Below are 20,378 nucleotides of genomic sequence, written 5' to 3' on the forward strand. Positions count from 1 at the left end.
TCACCTCAAGAAGTTATGGTTGAAAAGTTTTCCATTTCAAATTCCAATACGAAAATGTGCTGTGGCGTATTACAAGACTGTCTCAGAATAAACAAGTTATCGTACCAAACGTTGTGCATGGCAATTTATCTACTATTTCTCACAACCATATTATTACTATTTTATAGATGATGGACCTGAAACACAGAGAAGGTGACAAGCTCTGGTCTTTTCAATTCCAAAACTCAAGCATTTTTTGTACTCTTCTGCCTTCCCTGCAAGGAAAATCAGTTATATGCTGCCTAGCAAGGGGCATTTTGGTTATCCTTATAAGTCTTGCATGGACTGCCTCCAGGTCACCCTCACATATGTTAAACATAAACTTTTATTAAATGAGCTGCTCTAATCATTTCCTTTTCTCAGGGGCTACGCCATTGCCAGCAGCAGTGACGACCGCATGAATGAGCCTCCAACCTCTCTCGGGCTTGTGCCTCACCAGGTTAGTGATTTGGAAATGAAATCACAGTTCTGGACCTGATCCCAGTGATGCAGGGGGAAAGCATTTGGGGTCACTTTACATGCCATCAACCCAGCCCACCTCTCCTCTACCCTATTTACCCTCCAGCTTCCCTGGAATGTCAGTGGGAGAGATTTATGACCACGAGGAAAGTATTCCATTCTGCAGATGGTGATGAGAAGAAGTCGTGAACAAGCAGCATTACCCAGAGTCTTTGATACATTTAGAATATTGACTAGAGGTCTCATAATTAAAGAAAAAAAAACAAGAATGGGGCTTTGGAATCAGCCAGGCGAGGTTTAAATCATAACCCTGCGGTTATTAAGATGGCCTCCCTTGGTCAAGTCCCTAAACTTCTGCGAGCCTTAGTTTTCTTATCTATAAAGTGGAGACAATAGTACTGACCTCATTGCAAAGATAATGGATGATATATAGAAAGGGCTCAGCAACAGCGAGTGCCTGTCACAGCCCCTCAATAAATATGCCTAGTATGTTTCTTGCTGTTGTTTGTTATTATTATTGACTCTCTAGCCAAATACAAAGCCTTTATAGGCATGTCTAGGAAAACCATTAGAAGTGTGCAGCATCACCAAAAAGTGGGGTTTACTTTCAGGGAAAGAATCTGAAGCATCCTAAGGAAGGTCCATTCCATTGAGAGCGAAAAAGACAAAAAGTAGTGGAATGAGAATTTAGAGTGGAATTCATCTCACCTCTTCAGTAATTCTCTTATTCGGTTTGGAGGAATGAAGAGGTTTTCTAGTCTTATATTTTGGAAATCATTTCTCTAGGTTTCATGCATGCAAGTCAGTCTATAACAGGCAGGCTGTCTTCATGCATGAAGCATTGATAGTGCCTGAGAGTCCTGTCTGGGAATTTTTGAGGACAGACTCACAGATGAGTGCAGGGAATAGGGTGACTCATTCATTCATGTCCGTCTCTCTCTGCCTCCCCTCCGTCTGCTTCCTGTCATGTAGGACAGCCCTATCATTTTCCAGTTGAAGAAGGGAAATTCCTTGTCCATGGTCATAGAGCGAGATAGTGGACACACTGCAATCCAGACCTAAATTTGGCACTCTGACCAGAGCTCACTCTTAGATTTTGTGAGTGGAAAGAGCCCTGGCCTGCACATTGGAAGAGTTAGCTTTGAATTATTACTGCAGCCCTCTTACACTAAGTCACCCTCCACAGACCTGTGTTAGGTCCCTTACCATCCCCAAGCCTCAGTTTCCATATCAGTAAAAGCAGGTGCTTTACCTTGTGTCCAGGATTAAGTCTGTAACGAGGCTTTGTAAACCATAAGATACTGTTCAATGCGACCTTTCCAGCCTGCCTCACAAAGGTGGCATTTTTTTTATATGAATGTGTTCATCTTTTCTACAGAAACATTTCCAGTAAGGCCCAACAGATACTGTAATAACCCTTGGTCATAAGAAAGTGGTCTTCCAAAGCCGACCTCTGCTATTCACACTATCTTATCTCATTCGAATCCCCACCCTCTTCTCTTTTTCATGTCTCCTTCCCTTTCTTCTGACCTTGAGATGTGCCCTCATCTCCATTACAGATTTCATACTGAGAAGGGCCTTAATTAAATTTTCAGTCATGCCCCTGCACTGGTTTCCTTCTTTAAGTCCTTTATGTTACATTACGGCAGTTGTAGTTTTCTCAGTGCTGAGGCCAGAGGGCAAAACAGTCTCTTTTAGAAGGGGTCCAGTGTCAACATGCATGTGCCCATGTTTTTAAAGTACTATGGCAACTAATCCCTCTCAGTGTTATTTACCCCCATTGAGCCTTGCAATTGTTAGTCATTCATCAGCTCTTCTAGTTCTTTCTCCTGCTTTTCAGATGTCTGCAGGATTATTTTGGTTGTTGGCCATCTCTTCATTTGGCCTTTTCAAAGTCTGAAGAATAAGGCACCCATATATGGGGAAAGCCCAGTGTGTGTGTGTGATTACTTGCTTACATTATTTCAAGTTTCAAGCCTTTATTTTTAGCTACTTTCTAAAAAAGAGAGTGGAGAAAGAGCTTTAAAATTATTAATCAGGGTTGTGTGGCCCCTATTTATAGGCTTTAAATTTCTTTTTTTTTTTAAGTAGAGTTAGTCCATTTATGCAACTGTGTTTTGATTAGTAGAACATCCTTTCCACAAAAACACTGGACTGTGTTGCAATGCCCTGTTGCAGACTCAGCACTTCCCTCCTCCTCTTCCTGGCTTTCCGAGACTAATGGTTTCCTGTTGGAGAGGAATTCGGTCAGCCCCTTTGTGTGCTTTGTATACCAAGAATGACCAGTGACATTCCCTGGGCTCATTTTCCTCAGTTCCCCAAAGGAGAGTGTTTATTAATTGGCCCTTGTGGAACGAGCTGTAGTAGGAAAGTGATAGCCCTTGGATAGAGAATCACAGGGCCCCCCACCAGCAACTCATTGTGTAATCTGGGGAAAGCTGCCTAAGTAGCCTGCGCTCCCTGTGCCTCTGCTATCCTCCGCCTCAGACCTGGGAGGCTTAAGGATTACTTTGTTGATCTCTCTGTGGGACCACAGCCAGCATTTGGCCCATCCAGAGATTGGCAAAGTGCAGAAAAAGGCTTGATTAGGCCCTGAAATTCAGCAATATTCAGGCTGGGGGGGAGGGGGAGGGACAAAAAAACCCTCTTACTCAATTTGAAAACCATGAAAAAACCACTTGAAGGTGAGAAAATAGGCTTATGGGTTTGTTCTTTTTTAAAGTCTCTGGCACAGAATACATGAATGGGGTTCTGTAAGTATGCCACAGCAAGTATAAGCCACTTTCTGTCTACAAAGAAAGTGATTTTTTAATCGTTTTATTGATGTATAAAAGACCTGTAGAGAGTCACACAAGTCCTTAGGTATACAACTTTAATTATCACAAAATGAACACACTCATGCACCCAGCACACAGATCAAAATAAAATGTTATCGGGCATCCCCAAAGTTCCTCTGTGCTTCGTCTAATTATCCTTATCTCCTTCCTGCACAGAGGGAAGCATCTCTTGACTCAGAACACCATGGGAGACTTTTGTCTAACTTTGGACTTTCTATAAATGAAATCATATAGTATATACTCTTTGGAGTCTGAATTCTTTTGTAGAGAGAACTTTTTCATTGTAGATCGTAGCATAGTATCATTCCCTCTATTTCCCATCAAGTGGGATATTTTATTAAAAAAAAAAAAAAAGTTTGTCTTTTCCTGGCTCCTGGGGTGGTGGCTGAGTACTGTGAGGCCAGACCCTTTTCCCTGGTTCTTTGGTGGGAGGTGCAGTTCAGGAGTTATAAAATATATAAGCCACTCCTGATATCCAGAAAGTGATTCTGTAGGTTGGTAAGAGATTCTGAATGTGACAGAAACTGGCTGCCTATGAAGCTGCTGATCATTTGGCTGGACATCCATTAAAGAATAAAAAACAAGCTGCCAGTATAACAGTCATTCAAACACCACGGTCATCAATATAAGCAGTCCTGATTTTATCCCATTTGTGGACCAGGCAGTTCGAGGCTTTTGTCTTTGGGTGAATGTACTCTTGGTTCTCAAGTACTGATGAATAAAGACCCTGAATGTGTATGCTCTTACTTGGGGTTTGGACTTGCCAAGCCCATGGTTCTCTCAGGCTCTTGAATTCTTGCTTTTTAGTTACTTTCAGAAAAGTAGAACAAAGCCCAAACTAGGACAGGACCCTGGGAGGGACCTGGTCTGGGAAATCTCTAAAAAGGCAAATGCTGAGATAGAGCTGGCTCTCTCCAGTCAGGCCTTGGACTGCTATTTATTTGGCCTCTGTACAGACTGTGCACCACAAATCCTCAGGCCTTTATATTTAAATTTTTTTTAATTGTTCAAAATATTACAGATGTCTCTTTTTCTCCCCATTGACCCATTCCTCCCCGCCAGTCCCTCCCCACCCCATTGTCCTTGACTCTCTTTACTGTGCTCAGAAATGCTTATATCTCAGTGTGTGTCAAAGGATATAGACACATTGACTGCTGAGAAAGGAGGTTGAGAAGATAAGAAATAAGAGCATATTTCCTGAGATATAGCCCAGGAAAAGGAATCTCCTTCCTCCTCTGGGTCTATACCCCTTAGATTGATGACTGGAAATGGCAAGAAAAACGGGCAGTCCAAATCTAGCCTGTCTCACCTTGTCAGCTGTTGTGGTGTGTAACCTGCTCATCCCCCCTGCCTCTCTCTCTCGTTCCCTCCCGTCATCCCATCTACAAATGGTTCCCAAACACTGACTCTGTGCCAAGCACCGTTTGGTTCAGAGGAGTTAGGCAATTGCACAAGATCACCCAGTGTTTAGTTCCATTTACTTCTGGAGTCATCTGAGGTGTTAGATGCACCCGTGTGGATGTGGTAGAATCTGCTCCCATGGAGTGGCGCCTGAATTGGAGGCGGCCCTGGGTACAAGGCCTGACAGCGTCGGGGCCTCCTGTGTGTGGCCCTAGAAGAGGATGGGGGTCCCTCCCTTGGCACACAGGAGAGGGTTAAATACAGACAATCGGAGTTCAGAAACGTCCCAGGTGGCATCTCTTGTCCCCAGAGGACTTGGGTATGACTTTTATCAGTTGAAGGAAGTTACTTGTGCCCAGGAGTTCTGCTCCCTGAGGAGGCTGTCCAGTTTGGGAGGTCCCTTGTGCGAGGCAGCCTGAAGGCTGCGTGTGTGGCCATGCAGGTCTGATTAGGATCCCAGCTTTGCCTCTTATTTTATTTTCATCCATTCATTCATTAGCTCATTTTACAAAAGGATTTGTAGCAGTTCTTGCCACCTGTCTCTGTGTGTCCTCTCTGAACTTCGTATTTCATGTCAGTAAAATGGGGGTAATAATATAATAAACTCCTGGAATTCATGTACAGAATAAATTATATGACATTTACTAAGCACTAGCACAGTTCTGAGCACATAAGAGATACTTGTGGATGCTGGTTCTATCTTTCATGTTTAATTAAAATGGTAAAGTGGGAACTTATCTAATCTCCTAAAAAATTAAGTTACAGAGAATCTCATAAAACTCTGGAAGTGGTGAGTGAGTAGGGAAGGTTTGGAAGGGTTAGCTCCATTCTCCAGAATTTTTCTAATGATGACACTGGCTCATTTCCAGCTTACTTCTTCTGCCCCATGGTGGCTCTAGTTAGATAATGAGATGGGTCAGTAGTGGTAGCTGAAGCTGTTGTCTGAAACAAAGACCACTGTGGTGTGCGTGGGGTTTTGCAATTGCTAAACTCTCCATTTTGGCATTGAATTTGATTAAGAATCTTTCCAACATCCAAGAGCGATCTGGAGTTTGGAGTCAGTTTTTATTTATGCAAACTCCAAACCCTAGAAATATTGCCAGGCCTGCTAGAAACTGGTGTGAATTAAAGCAGTACGTCCCAATTGTGGTTGCAACTGTACCTTTTCAGAATGGCTGTTTCTGGGCATTGGATCTTCACTTCCCATCTAGGCGAGGCGGGCTTGGAGCTCAAGTTGATTTTACTCAGCTGAGGTATAAACACCAGAATGGAAGGGATCCTTCTATTCCTCATCTGTTTATTTTGTAGCCAGCTGGGCATAATTGATTAAAGATAATTTAATCCACCCAGCCCCTGATAGCAGCCATCTAGATGCTGAGTTTTTGGTTGGGGTGGGATGGGGTTTTTTCTAATTCCTCTGGCCTTCTCTTTCTTTTCTCCTTTCTTTTTAACCCCTCCTTGCTTTCTTTTCCCAGACTTTGGAGCCAGAAAGAACAGAATTGAGTTTCCTGGCTTTGCTACTTGATAGTTGTAGAACTTTGGGCAAGCTGTGCCACCTCCCTGAGCCTTGATTTCTTTATCTGGAATGTGGGAGAAGGTCACAGGATGGTAGTGAGGCCAAAATGAGATGAGTGTAGGAAAACACTCAAGAGCAGTAGACACAGGGATGACACTTAATAAATGTCAGTGCTCTCCTCCCTCCCCCAGACCATCATTTTCCACATTATTCCAGGGCATGCCTTCTGGCCAAGGTTAGGAGGGAGCAGTTGTTTATGTGGAAGGGAAAAGGGAGAGGAATAAGCACTTTCCGGAAGGCACAGGAGTGGCGGAGAAGATGGGTGAGAAGGGGGCTCAGTGAGTTGGAAGTGCCAGAGGGTGGCCAGTGTATCTATAAAAGAGAGACAGTTGGGGGAGCACAATGGAGGAAGAGAAAAGGCAGGCAGGATCTTATAGGCCATTTTAAAGGTTTGGACCTTCAACCCAGGGGCAACAGAAAGCCACTGAGCAATCATAAGCTAAGTCATGATAAGGTTTGGGTGCTGCATGGAGAATAGACTGGAAACGACATGAATGGATCTGGGTATAGAATTAATTTAAAGTCTTCAGGCACTAAGTCGCAGACATCCTGATCCAGGGGCTCCCACATCTGGCTGTGTATCAGAATCACCTCAGGAGCCATTTCAGAATGCACATTTCCCACCCCAGATCCATGAGGTGACGCTAGGCATTTGAGAAACACAGCTTCGGTCTATAAAATTGGCTTCTTGGTGGCATCGTATGGGACAAAGTACGTAACTCATCAAGGTAACAGACCAAATCCTGCTCTTCGAACATGCCTTTGAGTTGTGTGCTCCCAGCAACACTAGCACACCAACCCCCCATCCCAAGCAGGTGTTCCTGCCTTCGAGCTTTTGGATACTAATTAGACACACACAGGTGCCTGTGTTGAATTAAAGCCGGTCCACCCCCATCCTGCTGGGAACAGCCCAGGAGTGAAGCAAGCCAGCGTTTAAAGGCCCTGCTCTGGTGCTTTCTCTTCTCTGCTGTGTTTTCACTCCTCCTGGTGAGAAGGGCATGTCCTGTCTTATAAGGCACGGTTAGCCAAGTGCAGATATCACCAAGTTCCTCATGGGTGCCTGACAACGGGGGATTTCAACTCAAGTTGCTTTTGTCCTTTGTGGGACCTGGAGGTGATGAGAGGTAAGGGGCCAAGAAACCATAACTAATTGTATTCTAAGTTCTGTCATTCCCAGGTGGGTTTTTAAATATTCAGGTGTTAGCAAAGATTCACATATTGTAGAGCTGGTTTAGACACAAAATATTTTTTTTCCTAGAAGGCTACACAGGAAACTGATGTTGCTGATTATTTTGAGGAAGAGGGATTGGGGACAGTTGGGACTTATGCTTCCATTTTGTACCTTTCTGCATGGTTTTGAAAGTGTTAATCAATCAAGATTATGTTGTTTTTTTACATCACCTTTTTTAAAGTATAATTTATACAATAAAATGCACCCATTTTAACTGTGAATTTTGATGAGTTTTGACAAGTGTCTACACTTGTATATAATCACCACCACCACAAAGAAGACCTAGAACATTCCTAATCACCCCCAAAATTTCCTTTGTGTCTTTCCAGGTAATATCCCCACTCTCAGCCCCAGGCAACCACTGATTAGATTTTCATAAGGGCCATTTTAATGTTTTCTTTATTTTCTGTATTAAGAGAGAAAAACTTAATCTAAGTTTTTAAAATGAATAAAATGTGCAGTTAGGCAGGCAAGGTCTGACCTTTCTAAGGAATCCCTCTTACTCTCCACAAAGCTAGGTAGAGAGGCAGCGTGTTTGTGAAATTGGCAGCAGTGGGGAGGTTGAGAATCCAGTATTCAGAAGAGGCCGTTTTAAAGAAGTTAAATATTTTATTTTTTAAAAAGAAAAGAAAAATGGGAGTGACTATGCTATGGGAGTACGTTTTTTTGTTTGCTCTTTTGTTTTCTGTCATGTGTTTATTGTTTTTATTATAGGTAGAATTACGTTTTTAAAATAGCTGTTTAATGCCTACTTTCCTGTCCTTAAAGGAAAGCTTGGCAGCAAATATTAGTAATAGGCTAGGAGTTTAGAGTAAACTGTGTGCAATCCCAGGTTAGAGAATTTACCTTGAGCAGTGTCAAGAGGCCTATGTGAATGGAGAAATAACCCGGATATTTTGTAAAGCCTTTTCATTAAACGTTAGTTTAGATGTGGGCTAAATTAGGTGGGTGTGGTGGTGCTATTCTTACAAAACGTGGAAAGAATGAGAGGCTTGCTAACTGCTTCCATCTGTTTCCTGACATCTACCAGGTGATGTTAAGTTGGTACAGAGCAAAGCACAGGAAGGTGTAAATAAGGTTGGTAACAAAGCATCTTGTTTCACACACTTGCTGATAAGAATCACCTGGGGCTCCTGTTAAACATACAGATTCTCAGGCCTTACCCTAGACCTTTTGAATCAAGTTCCAGGCGATTCTTACCAGGCAAGTTTAGAAAAATACTGAGTGAGCATATTGTTTTACACACCTTGCACACTATTCTAAGTAGGGAGGTGACAGTAAAGTTTTCTCTACCTAAGCAAAGGACAAGTCCTTATAATTTTGATGATTATGAATTGGGGCCTGGCCTCTCTAAATTGGTGTGAATATATTTATTAAGATTTTGCCAATGGAACCTGGATTTTAGATTTCTCTGGAGATGTCTTTGGATGTCTAAGGAAGGAGCTAAAATTTTAAGGAGTAACCTCTGCCCTTTAATTTTTATGTATTTCTTGTAAGAGTGAGGGAATGTACATCATGTTGTGGAAGCTCAGTGTGTTGGTAATACTGGGGATTTAAAGCATTGTTGTTGGGGAAGGGCTTCAAATTGCCTGAATGGTGGTTAAGTTGGAATTTTTCTTGTGGTTTATTTGGGACACATTTTCTCTGTATAGTTTAGATATGAATAATTTGGTAGGCTTTGAGATGTTGGTGTTTTAACATTCATTCATTTCATAATGAATAACACTGACTATCCTTTATGAGCAAATCACTGTACCATGGGCAAGTGCAAATAGTTCAACCTGTATGTCTTGCCCTCTAAAAGCAAGAGAGATAAATAATTTTTTAAAAATAACTAAAGCACACAGGTTGATCCTAAAATTCATATGGAAAGGCAGAGGACCCAGAATAGCCAAAATAACCTTGAAAAAAACAAAGCTGGTAGGCTCACACTTCCCAGGTTCAAAACTTACTGTAAAGCTACAGTAATGAAGACAGTGTTGTGCTGTCATCGGACAGACAGATATATCAACAGAACAGAATTGAGAGTCCAGAAACGAACCCTTACGTTTATGTTCATTTGATGATGGTTCAAGTGGGAGAAGAGTCGTCTTTCCAATAAAGGGTTGGGACAGCTGGATCCCCCCTGCAAAATAATGAGTCTGGGCCTTTATCCTGCACCACATACGTAATCGAACTCAAAGTGGAAGACAGACCTAAATGTAAGAGCTAAAACTATAACACCTGGAGAAAGCACAATAAATCTTCATGTCCTTGGGTTAGACAATGGGTTCTTATATAGGACACCAAAAGACCAAGTAACCAGAGAAAATAAGACTTCATGAAAATAAAGTAGTTTTGTGCTTCAAAGAACACCATCAAGAAAGTGAAAAGATAACCTACAGAATGGGAGAAAATATTTGCAAATCATTTATCTGATAAGAAACTTGTATCTAAAATATATAAAGAACTCTTCAATTTAACACTAAAAAGAAAATCCAGTTTAAAATTTGGCAAAGAATTTGAATAGACATTTCTCCAAAGAAGATATACAAATGGTCAAGAAGCACATGGGGAAATCCTCAAAATTATTAATTATTAGGGAAATGAAAATCAAACCCACAGTGAGATACCACGTCACACTCACTGGAATGCCTATAATAATTTTTTTTAAAAGGCTGTAAGTATGGACAAAAAGGTGGAGAAATTGGAAACCTCACACCTTGCTGACAGGAATGTGGTATAGCAGTTACTAGATATATGAAGCATATAGTTAGTATAGGACTCATTAATTCCACTCTGTGCAAAGAAATGTCCATCAACTGATAGATGGATAAGCAAAATGTGGTATATTTATACAATGGAATATCATTTGGTGATTAAAAGGAATGAAGTACAGATACATGATACAGTATGGGTAAAAACATCTTGCTGAGTGAAAGAAGACAGTCTTGTATGATTCCATTTGTGGGAAATAAAATAGGCGAGTCAATAGACATAGAAAATAGATCAGTGGTTCGCAAGGTCTGGAGAAAGTGGAAAATGATGACTAATTGCTTGGGAGCTCTAGGCTTCTTTTTGGGGTGATGAAAATGTTCTGAAATTGGTGTGATGGTTACACAACTCCATGAATATACTAACAGCCACTGAACTGTATGCTTTAAAAAGATGAATTTTATGTTACAGGAATTATATTTCAATAAACCTGTCGTTTTTTTTTTAACAAAAGAACTGTTACACAAGGTATTTTGATGATAAATGCCCCAAAGAAGAATTTCAGATGATGGAGATATTATTTCTAAGCTGGGTGGTAGGTAGATTGAAGGTTTGTGAAAGAAGTGTGTTTGAGTTGAGTAGCTTTTAAGGAAAATGAAAATTTGAATATGTAGCTATTTCCAAAAGGAAGAATTCTGAGTTCCAGCATTCAGCATGAGACAAGATGCAAAACATGGGGATGTCTTTAGAAGGGAAGGTGTTGTTCGGTTTATCATTTGTGCAGGGCCTGTGAAAAGATTTAATCCAAGACATAATCGAAGGGCAGGTTGGGCCCAGATTAGGGGGAACCTTAAATGCCAACATAAGGAATTCTCTGCTATATTTGGTCAGCTCCAGGAAGTTGATTAAAAATGACAGACCTCAGAGCTGTATATTGGAAAAATTAATCAACAGCAGAGTGTTGCGTTAAATGGAAGGTAGAGAGCTCACCTGTGAAGATACCAGTTAGGAGTCTGTTGCCATTGGTTTGAGAAGGCTTTCCTCTTAAATTACCTAAATCTGGAATTACTTTGATTAAGTTCTGGGCCTTCTGATAGCAACTTGGTGAATTTGAAAAGCCTCACACACACATGTTATTCTACTTCATTTCCTGGGAAAATGAATCAGTTTCCTAGTAAAGAGCTGTCTGGGTTACTAAACAATAGTGTGTGGGCCCTTGCTTGGCCAACCCATTCAGTTCAGCTTCTTTTCTATTGCTCACCACCTGTGTTTTGTTTTTATTTTCCCCCTTTCCTTCCTTCCTCTCCCTTTTCTCTCTTCCTTTTGTTCCTAACTGGGTCTTCTGTCTCCTTTTCCTTCAACTTTCCCTCCCCACCTCCAATCATGAGACGGTTTAGCAGAGAAAATTACCAGTATTTTTTTGTACAACATAAAGAAAACTTGATATTGGCTATATAAAGAAAAGAGAATGAAAAAAATCTTTTCATGAAGCATATATGGAGCCATTAACATATATAGGTGGTGTCAATGAACATTTTAATGGAAAGTATGCTACTAATGATAAATTTTTTTCTAGGTAAATTTTATATTAAATGAAAATTCGTCCAAGCCTATAACTTAAAGATCTCATGAGGATCTCAACATTCCCATTTATGTCTTGCCATTAAAGTCTCTGTCAGTTTGATGTCTCCTGTTTTGATGTCCTGAATAGCAAACTTAAGACCCTGATTGTGCCTCAGGTACTACATTACAAAGTGGCCACCACATTCCTGAGACATAGGGAACTAAAAGATTGTCACATTTCAGAGGTTCAGGATGAGGTTACCTAAATTGTCCTAAATTATTCCAAATAAATAATAAAATTTATAATTTCTACCAAACACTTTTGATCTTGGATTACCTTGATAAGGACATTTAAAAGATGGCTACAGGCATTTTCGTTAAGGTTAGATTTTCCGGTATGCATATGCAGTTAGACTTAGCTGTAGTGCAGGTATGCAGATGGAGTTATCCAAACTCAAAAGGAAGCCTGTTTCTTTAAAGAGTTTGTCAGGCTTTATTTGTTTTTTTGTAGCGGGGAGTGCTGGTAGGGTGGCTAAAGACAGCACTGGTGTGTGGGTTGGTTTTTCAAGCGAGACAGTTAAATTTGTGTTGAGACCTAATATTGAAGACTAATGCTGTGATATGATATCCTGAGGGGAAGGGAAGGAGGCGGGGAGGGATAGAAACAAAGAGGGAAGGGGCCCAGGCCAGGGCCTCGCCAGGTTTGGAGTCAGGGACGCTGACTTTTTTTTTTTAATTGAATTTATTGCATGACAGTGATTCACAAAATCATACAAGCTTCAAGTGTACAACTCAAACAAAACATTATCCGCATACTGCATTGTGTGCCAATCGCCCCAAGCAAAGTCTCTTTCTGTCCCCATCCCCCCTTTGGTCACCTCTGCCTACCCTCTACCTCCCTTTCCAGGAGGGCTGCCTCTGAAGCTTAGCTCCATGACTTTGTTTTCCTGACCTAAGTTGCTTCACCTTTCTGAGCTTGAGTTTTACCAACATAAGATGAGGTAGTTGGGAAGATCAAATAAATTAACTCATGAGAAGATGTGTTGCCTGACATAAATGTTGAGTCCTGTGGAGACTTTAGAGAGTTTGCCATTCATATTTTAGTAATAATATTTTAATGATATATACAACAGTTTAAAACTCTCCTTTTGTGTAAATATAGTTCTAGAGGTATAATGTTCTGAATTACTTAAACCTTGGTTTGTGAAACCTGGTTGTAGCTAATACTCAGTAAATGGAAGTTAGTTGTAGTCCAGAAATTTATGCTCAAGGTGGCGCTGTTTCCCCATAAATTTGGTGATGTTTTGCATTTTATCCCTAAGTGTTCTAAGTCAAGCAAATAACTGGATATATATTTAGGACTGTCTGCCTTCTGTATTCCCCAGGCCTTCTTACCTTGTAAGAACCCACCCAATACCACATCCTAGAAATACACACTTATCTCATATTTACTATAACTTATATATGAGAGTTGTCATAATGAACTAGTTGACCTGTTATATTTTTGAAGACATTTGTTAAAATGGAACTTCAGATTTTACAGCTTTTTTATTTTGTAGTCAATTATGTTTTTAGATCTCAAATATGTGAAAAGCCTGTAGACCCTGGTTCCTAATGGGATAAAGGAACTAATATAGTTCTGTTCTTCTTCACACTGATTATAGTACAAGGGAAGATATTTATGCCAAACTTCATTTTTGCTGGTAATCTGTGTCAAGACCATCATATGAATTGTTTCCAGCTTGTCTGAAACTACACATGTATTTTACAGGTGTGATCATTCTGAGCTTGATGTGAATGATTTTGTTTTGTTTGTTTTTAGATCCGGGGATTTCTGTCACGGTTTGATAATGTCCTTCCTGTGAGCCTGGCATTTGACAAATGTACAGCTTGTTCTTCCAAAGTAAGTCGTTCTGCATTTAAGGGGTTTGTCTTTTAAAATAAGCCCGTCAGCCTTACTGGACAGAGGTATTAAAATCAACTGAGGGCTTTTGGGGGGGAAAGGTGGGGTCTAAAAAAACCAGAAAGGACTTTGTTTTCGTTAACCTGTGTTCATTCTTACAGAGTAACCAGTCTGAGACAGCTGGATTTATAGTATACAGAGAGAGACTGAATTAGCTATTTTAGTTTTATATCCGCAGTTGCATCTGGTAATTTTGTCTTGAACTTGAACTCTACTGGTCTTTGTTCTTCCCCATAGGGTTCTTCCCTCCCATGGACCATCATAGAGCACCTTCTTTTTTTCGTCTCTGCTTTTTTTAAAAATTGAATTTATTGGGGTGACATTGGTTCACAAAACCATACAGTTGTCAAGTGTACAACTCAATAAAACTATCTGCGCACTGCATCATGCACCCATCTCCCCAAGCAAAGTCTTTTTCGGTCCCCATCCCCCTCTTTACCCACCTCCACCTAGCTCCCACCCCACTTTCCCTCTGGCTGTTACCACACTGTCCTCTGTGCCTGTGTGTTACATCATAGAGCAACTTTTAAGTGTTATTCAGACGATGGGGGATACCAGGCAGACCTGATGGTGTATCTTTTGGAGAGCTATATAATGACAAAGAAAAGTAAATGGAGATTAGAGGCCTGGAGGGGGAGCCAATAAAAGTTCAGCTTTGATCTTTCCAGAGGCTCTAAAAATAGAGCCGGTATGTCCTCCATTATAATGGGAAACGGCTGATATATATAAAAACTACAGTGATGGCATCTCATTTTTTAATAGACTTTGAGATAGTCTGAGTTATTTTTACATTTATGCTTCGTGTTATAGCTAATTTCCTTTTGGATGTTTCTTTAAGCCTCTAACACCCAGTGATTTAACCTGAGCTTTTAAAACTCATGATTTTTGATAAAACTTTCATGTTTAGGTATTATGCAAAATAGCGTTGGGGTCCTTAATCCCAAACTCTGGCCTCTTGGTTATAATTTGGGACTTCTTTGCTGTGTAGCCTACATCTGGCAGTATGGAAGGAATTAAATTCTGGGGAAATTCTCTCGATTCTGAGTTGACAAGCTTACTTTGAAAACTTCACTTGGGGCATAGAAGCACAATCCTGAGCAGTTTCTCTAAAATGTTAACTCAGATGTGGCAACAATGTTGGTGAAGTTGGTTAATTTGGGGTGCTCAAAATTTTTGAGTGATTTTTTTTCTTCAAAAGTAAACTAAGCTCCTGCTTTATCAAGTGTCTATGCTGAGATTTAAAGTATATCATTTGACAGTAGTTGGTCATGAGCACATTCTGTAGTTTCTTTAAGGTGTCATATCTGCCCAAGTCAAGGACTCAGGAATGTCTATGTGCACTTCTGTCTTCAGAAATGCAAGTTTTGGGATTATATGCTTTTCAGTGGAGCACATTTTTTTTTTCTTTGAATGGCTGAGCTAATTGGTCTCAAAATAACTTGGCAATAGTATTAATTTTTATATTGAAATCATTTGGCACAGGTGCCAGTTTTTCTGTGGCTTTATGTATATCTGGCTAGTTAATGAAATAAAGATAATTGGGCTCTCTGAGTGAAATGCAAACACTCATTCTTTCTTGTTCTAGTTCTAATTAAGTTAGCCCCTTATATTTTTTGAGAGAGAATAGCTTTGCATTTTGTTTTCACACTTATTGTAAGCATTACGTTAAATATATGTATCACTTTTTTGTTAGCAAAATTATTTCCTCTTGGTGGTCATTCTGAGAGTCCTGCTTTACATAAGCATGCTGGACGATTTAATACAAACTGACTTGGATTTTAACAGCTGTGCTATTCCCATAGTGATCACTTTTCATGTGGTCAAGGTATTAAATTTCTTTTGTGCTGGAAAGGTTGCTTCATTGGTACACGTATTTCCTTACAGTAGAAACACAGCATTTACTTACTTGGCTAACTTCTTTATTCGCTTAGGAGAATGTCATTCTCTATTATCTGCAAACCCAACATTAATACTTTGAAATGACAAATCCAATTACATTTTCATCTCTGTGCATGTGAATTTTTCTTAATGCATACTTAGCATAATATTTTTTATACTGACTCATATCATAGTTGTTATTATTTCAAAAAGATTCTTTGGGGCTAAAAATGACTTTTGAAAAATTCTCCTTTCACATCTATGAAGTAATTTTTTCCTTTGGTAGTTTTCAGTATTTTTTTCCCCCTGGAACCGAAGCCATACTTGTCTTGATTTAACCACAAATACAGACAGAAAGATTGGGGGCGTAGAATAAGCTCAGCTAAGTAATAATGTTCTTGTTCACATATATATAATATATAGACCTTTAATAAGGCCTGAGGTCTGGAAGAATACAGTTCTTTGCTTCCATGGCAGGAAGGCGGAATCATCTACACGTAAATCATTCTTACCCTGTTTGATTTTAGCTTGGCATATAGCCAGGTGGATTGTACCATTTACAGAAAAGCTATTGAAGAATCTGGAGGGAGGGGAATGGTGAGGAGTTACTTTCATTCCAATTTCTGTTGTTTACCTTGCAAGACTTTCTAAAATGACAGTATCTACCACTGGGATTTCAAAAAACCTTATTGGAAGGTACATGAGTTGTTTTTTGGTTCTAAAAAGGAATTTAGAGCCAAGAAACAAATACATGTATTCTTGAAAGAATTTCTCATAATACATTGAGTTAGCTTGTTATTAGCCTCTCACCTAAATATTTTGGGGGAAAGTTAGGTGTGTGTTTTTTATGTTTTTGTTTTTGTTTTTTTGTAATATTCTATTTTGATGTAATTTTAAGTTGCAAGAATAGTATAAGGAATTCCTGTATAACTTTTACTCCGATTCACCAGTTGTTTACATTTTGCCCTGTTTGTACCTATGGTCTCCCTTTCCTTCCTCCACTCCCCTTTCTCTTAAAACTTTGGGAGTAAGTTGGAGACATTATGGACATTTATAGCTAAATACTTCAGTGTATTTCCTAAGAACAAAAGCAAGGACATTCTCTTACCTAAATAGAATACTCATCAAATTCAGGCAATTTAATGTTTATACAATACTGTTATCTAATCCACAGTCTATATTTCAGATGTTATTATTTGTACCAGTAGTGTCCTCTATAGGTTTTTTCCTCCCAGACCAGGATCCAATTCAGCATCAAACAATTGTATTTAATTGTCATGTCTCTTTGGCTTCCCTCAGTCTGGAAAAGTTCCTTTCTTTGTCTTTGTAACGTCAACATTCTGAAATTTTGCCAGTTATTTTGTAGAATTTTCTTCGATTTGGATTTGCCTAATGTTTCCTTATGATTAGATTCAGGTTTTGAATTTTTGGCAGGGATTCCAGAGAAGTGATGATGCATCCTTGTGTCAGGAGGCACATGATGTATTTTAACCCCTTTGGTGATGTTAATTTCCCCCTTTTTATATTTGTAACTAACTTCCCCAACCGTGAGAAACCTGGCTCCCATTACCCTGGATATACAGGGTGTCTCCCCGCCCCAAAAAGCTATAACAGCTGATAGCTCAAATTTGAAAATGAAATGTATTTTAATAAACACTGCCTTTATAATTATTCAAAGTGTGTGTATACATTTGGGGGGACACCCTATATTTACTCACTTGCTCAAGTCTAGATTACATAAAAAGTAGTTTCAAAATTGCTATCCCATACTACTGCAGAAAGTAAACCTACTAACTAGAGGTTAATTGTGCGTGGTTCTTTTTTTTTTAAGTAAAATTTATACACAGTGAAATATGAATCTTAAGAGAATTCTGTAAGTTTTGACAAATGTATCAACACATTTCAATCAATACAGAACATTTCCATTATACCAGAAAGTTCCCCCCTTGTACCCCTTCCCAGTCAATCTTGGTGGAGAAGGGCAGTATGTTGAATATTGTGACTATTCTCTTTCCCTATAAGGAGAAAGCCAGGCACCTTCTGGTGTTTTATGCAACAGTAACTTTGTTTCTGGAACCCAAAAGTGGACTAGAAACTTCTCTCAGCTCTGCAGTCAGGAGCAGGGCTGTGCATGAAGAGACTGTATGCAGAGTATTCTTGCTTTTGTTGCACAGTCTGTCACACACAACTTTTGTGATATTGCAGGAACAGCCTTTTATGAAGAAGCAGACCCCAAACTTGGTTTTCATACCATCTGGGACCTGTCTGCTGCACAGATGTAGCAAGATGAGCCCAGAAACCTGATCTTGAGATTTTTATTAGCAACCCTAATAATATACTCATTCTGGTGTTTACTGTGCAATGGGCTCTTCTGTTGATGGGTTATGATTAAACTTCCCAAAGTGACTTATTAACTTTTTGTGTACATCTGTGTTTGTGTGTCTTGAGGACTGGTAGGGAGAGGGTGGTGTAGGAATTATATATGTTAGCTGGTATCATTTTTTGGTAAATTATACTTTCTTTTTGCCTTTGTCATAGCCAGCCTACCCATTTATCTTTTGATATTATACAATCCTACGTTTCTTCTGTCATATTTCTTCATAAATTAAAAAGCATGAAATACACTAAACTCGGCTATTGAAACTTTAAGGAAAAATCTCTGTCCCAAAGCAACCTATTGCCTGAAAGTTCTGCCAATGTACCATTTAGAGGATAGAAAGGCAAATCATAGATTTACAAGGAAAGGTTAAAGTCTTACTGTGTCTGTTAGCAGACATTCATTTATTCAACTGATGTTTGAGGGCCTGTTGGTTGCCAAAGATACAAAGATGATTAAAATAGCCACTGCCCTTAAGGAATGCTGTCTAGAGGGTGAGACAGACATATAAACCAGTGATGATTTCTCTTATATTGTGATATCCTCTGCAGTCAAGGAATGTCCTCTTGTTATGGTATCCTAGTACCAATTTTATAAACGGGAAAGACCTAGGACAGCCTTGCAGAGAGTGACTTCTGAGTTGATGAGTAGGAATTTCTGGAACCACACAGGACAAGAGGAAGGCATTCTGGCAGAGGGGGATTGCATGTGTAGTAGCCAGAGGCAAGAAAACACGGCACGTTTATGAAGTTGTTCAGCACAGCAGTGTGACAGAACCTGAGACACCCTAATTCCCTGCAAATTGTCCTCCGGTCTTTGTGAATTCCATTTCAGTTTCAGCTATTCTTGAGTTGGAATTCTTGAGTTAGGCTGCTGTTTTGAATTTTATAATTCCATATAAAACTCCTTCTCACCTTAGGGGGTTTCCTAGCCTAAGGAATCCAGCAGCTGCAGCAGGGTGATGTGGAGGCCAGGAAGTCGGTCAGGGGATTTCCAGGGTCCTGGCTCTCCTCCCTCACTGGCCGGCTGAGTGACCACGAGCAAGGTGCTCCCCCCTCTTTCCGCCTCCATTTCTTCTTTTGTTAAATGAGTCAGTTGGATGAGATAAGCTCTGGCTCTCTATTGACACTTAAAGTTACTAGCTTTAATATTTACTCTATTTTATTTTATTCTTTATTCCACAACAATCCATTTTAATTATTTTTTTAAATCAGAAAATATATTTAAGGATTAAAAAAAAGATAACCATATTCCAACCAATCTGATCACTGTTAGCTATTGATCTCTTGACTTAGGAAAAAATCTATATAGAGGTACATGTAGATAATTTTTCTCTCTGAACATTCCTATTATAAGTTTAAAATGAGCTTTAAAGAGAGGGCTTATGGTGCTTCATCAAGGATACTCCCTGCTCCTCTGATATGATAGGGTTTTAAATCTCAGTCATTTACAAGGACTGGACAGACCCCAATCGGAAGAGCTCTCCAAAGCTTGTGCCAGGAATTTTTGCATACAGCTTCTCAGTGGCAAATATTACTCAAAACTGGACTGCAGACAGGTTTTCCTTCTCCTTTCCAAAAGGGACATAAATTTCTGATTTGGAAAATGATGAGTAACCCCCAGGTTCCCTTTTTCTATCTCATTTACCCAGCGAGACCTCGGATCTTCTGTTTTAGTGCGTGATGGATTCCATATGTATGGTTGTGTGGTGTAAACTGTATCCCACATCTTGTCCTTAGCAACTAGTGTTTCTCCAATCTCCAGAACTGCTTCGTTCCCAAAAGGAGATGGAATATCCAGCCAGAGCCAGCGTGGAGTATTTAGTTACAAGCTCTAGCCTCAGAGCTCTTGGCTCTTCACCTCCTTGAAAAACCTTGGACATTTCTCCCTTTGCTTCAATTTCCTCATCCATAGAGTGGGGAAAATATTTTCTGTTTCCCAGGGAAATTGCAATGGCTGACGTGTCTCCAGTTCCCTGTGACCAAGTACCAAGGCCTTTGCCCACTCTGGGGACTGATGTTGACATCAGAAGGAGAAGAAAACAAAGACCCCTGTGATTGCATTTTGTCTCCTGGGGTCTCTGGAACCCTTTCTGGGCTCACTGTTTGTTCACAAACAGGTACAGTGAGAGTCCTGATGGAAGGTCAAGGCTTCCCTGGGTTTGTGAGGCTGCAGAAACCTTCCATCGCAGCTCATGACAATCACGAAAACCTTTTCCGTGATTCCAGAGAACTCAACCTTGCTTGTTACTTTTGACCTGTGCTCTTCTGAGACCACCTAATCAGTAGTTAGAGCTTGTGCAGCTTACTCCTTTCACTGTCACCTGTGGTCACAGACACACCAGCTTGCCTAAACACATT

The 20,378-nt window shown here is 40.0% G+C and overlaps 1 protein-coding gene across 3 annotated transcripts in view; it reads left to right on the top strand.

Moving 5' to 3' along the window:
- The window catches only part of ATG7 (autophagy related 7), a 217,419-nt gene that overhangs the window by 72,695 nt on the left and 124,346 nt on the right, over positions 1–20,378 (top strand). For all 3 annotated transcript variants that reach the window (XM_081159430.1, XM_081159432.1, XM_081159431.1), the window contains 2 exons: positions 403–478; positions 13,623–13,703. In XM_081159430.1, the coding sequence (XP_081015556.1) occupies positions 403–478; positions 13,623–13,703 (157 nt within the window). The remainder of the gene's footprint in view (positions 1–402; positions 479–13,622; positions 13,704–20,378) is intronic.

Source organism: Miniopterus schreibersii (assembly GCF_964146895.1).
Source record: "Miniopterus schreibersii genome assembly, chromosome: 15".
NCBI classification, from domain to species: Eukaryota; Metazoa; Chordata; class Mammalia; order Chiroptera; family Miniopteridae; genus Miniopterus; species Miniopterus schreibersii.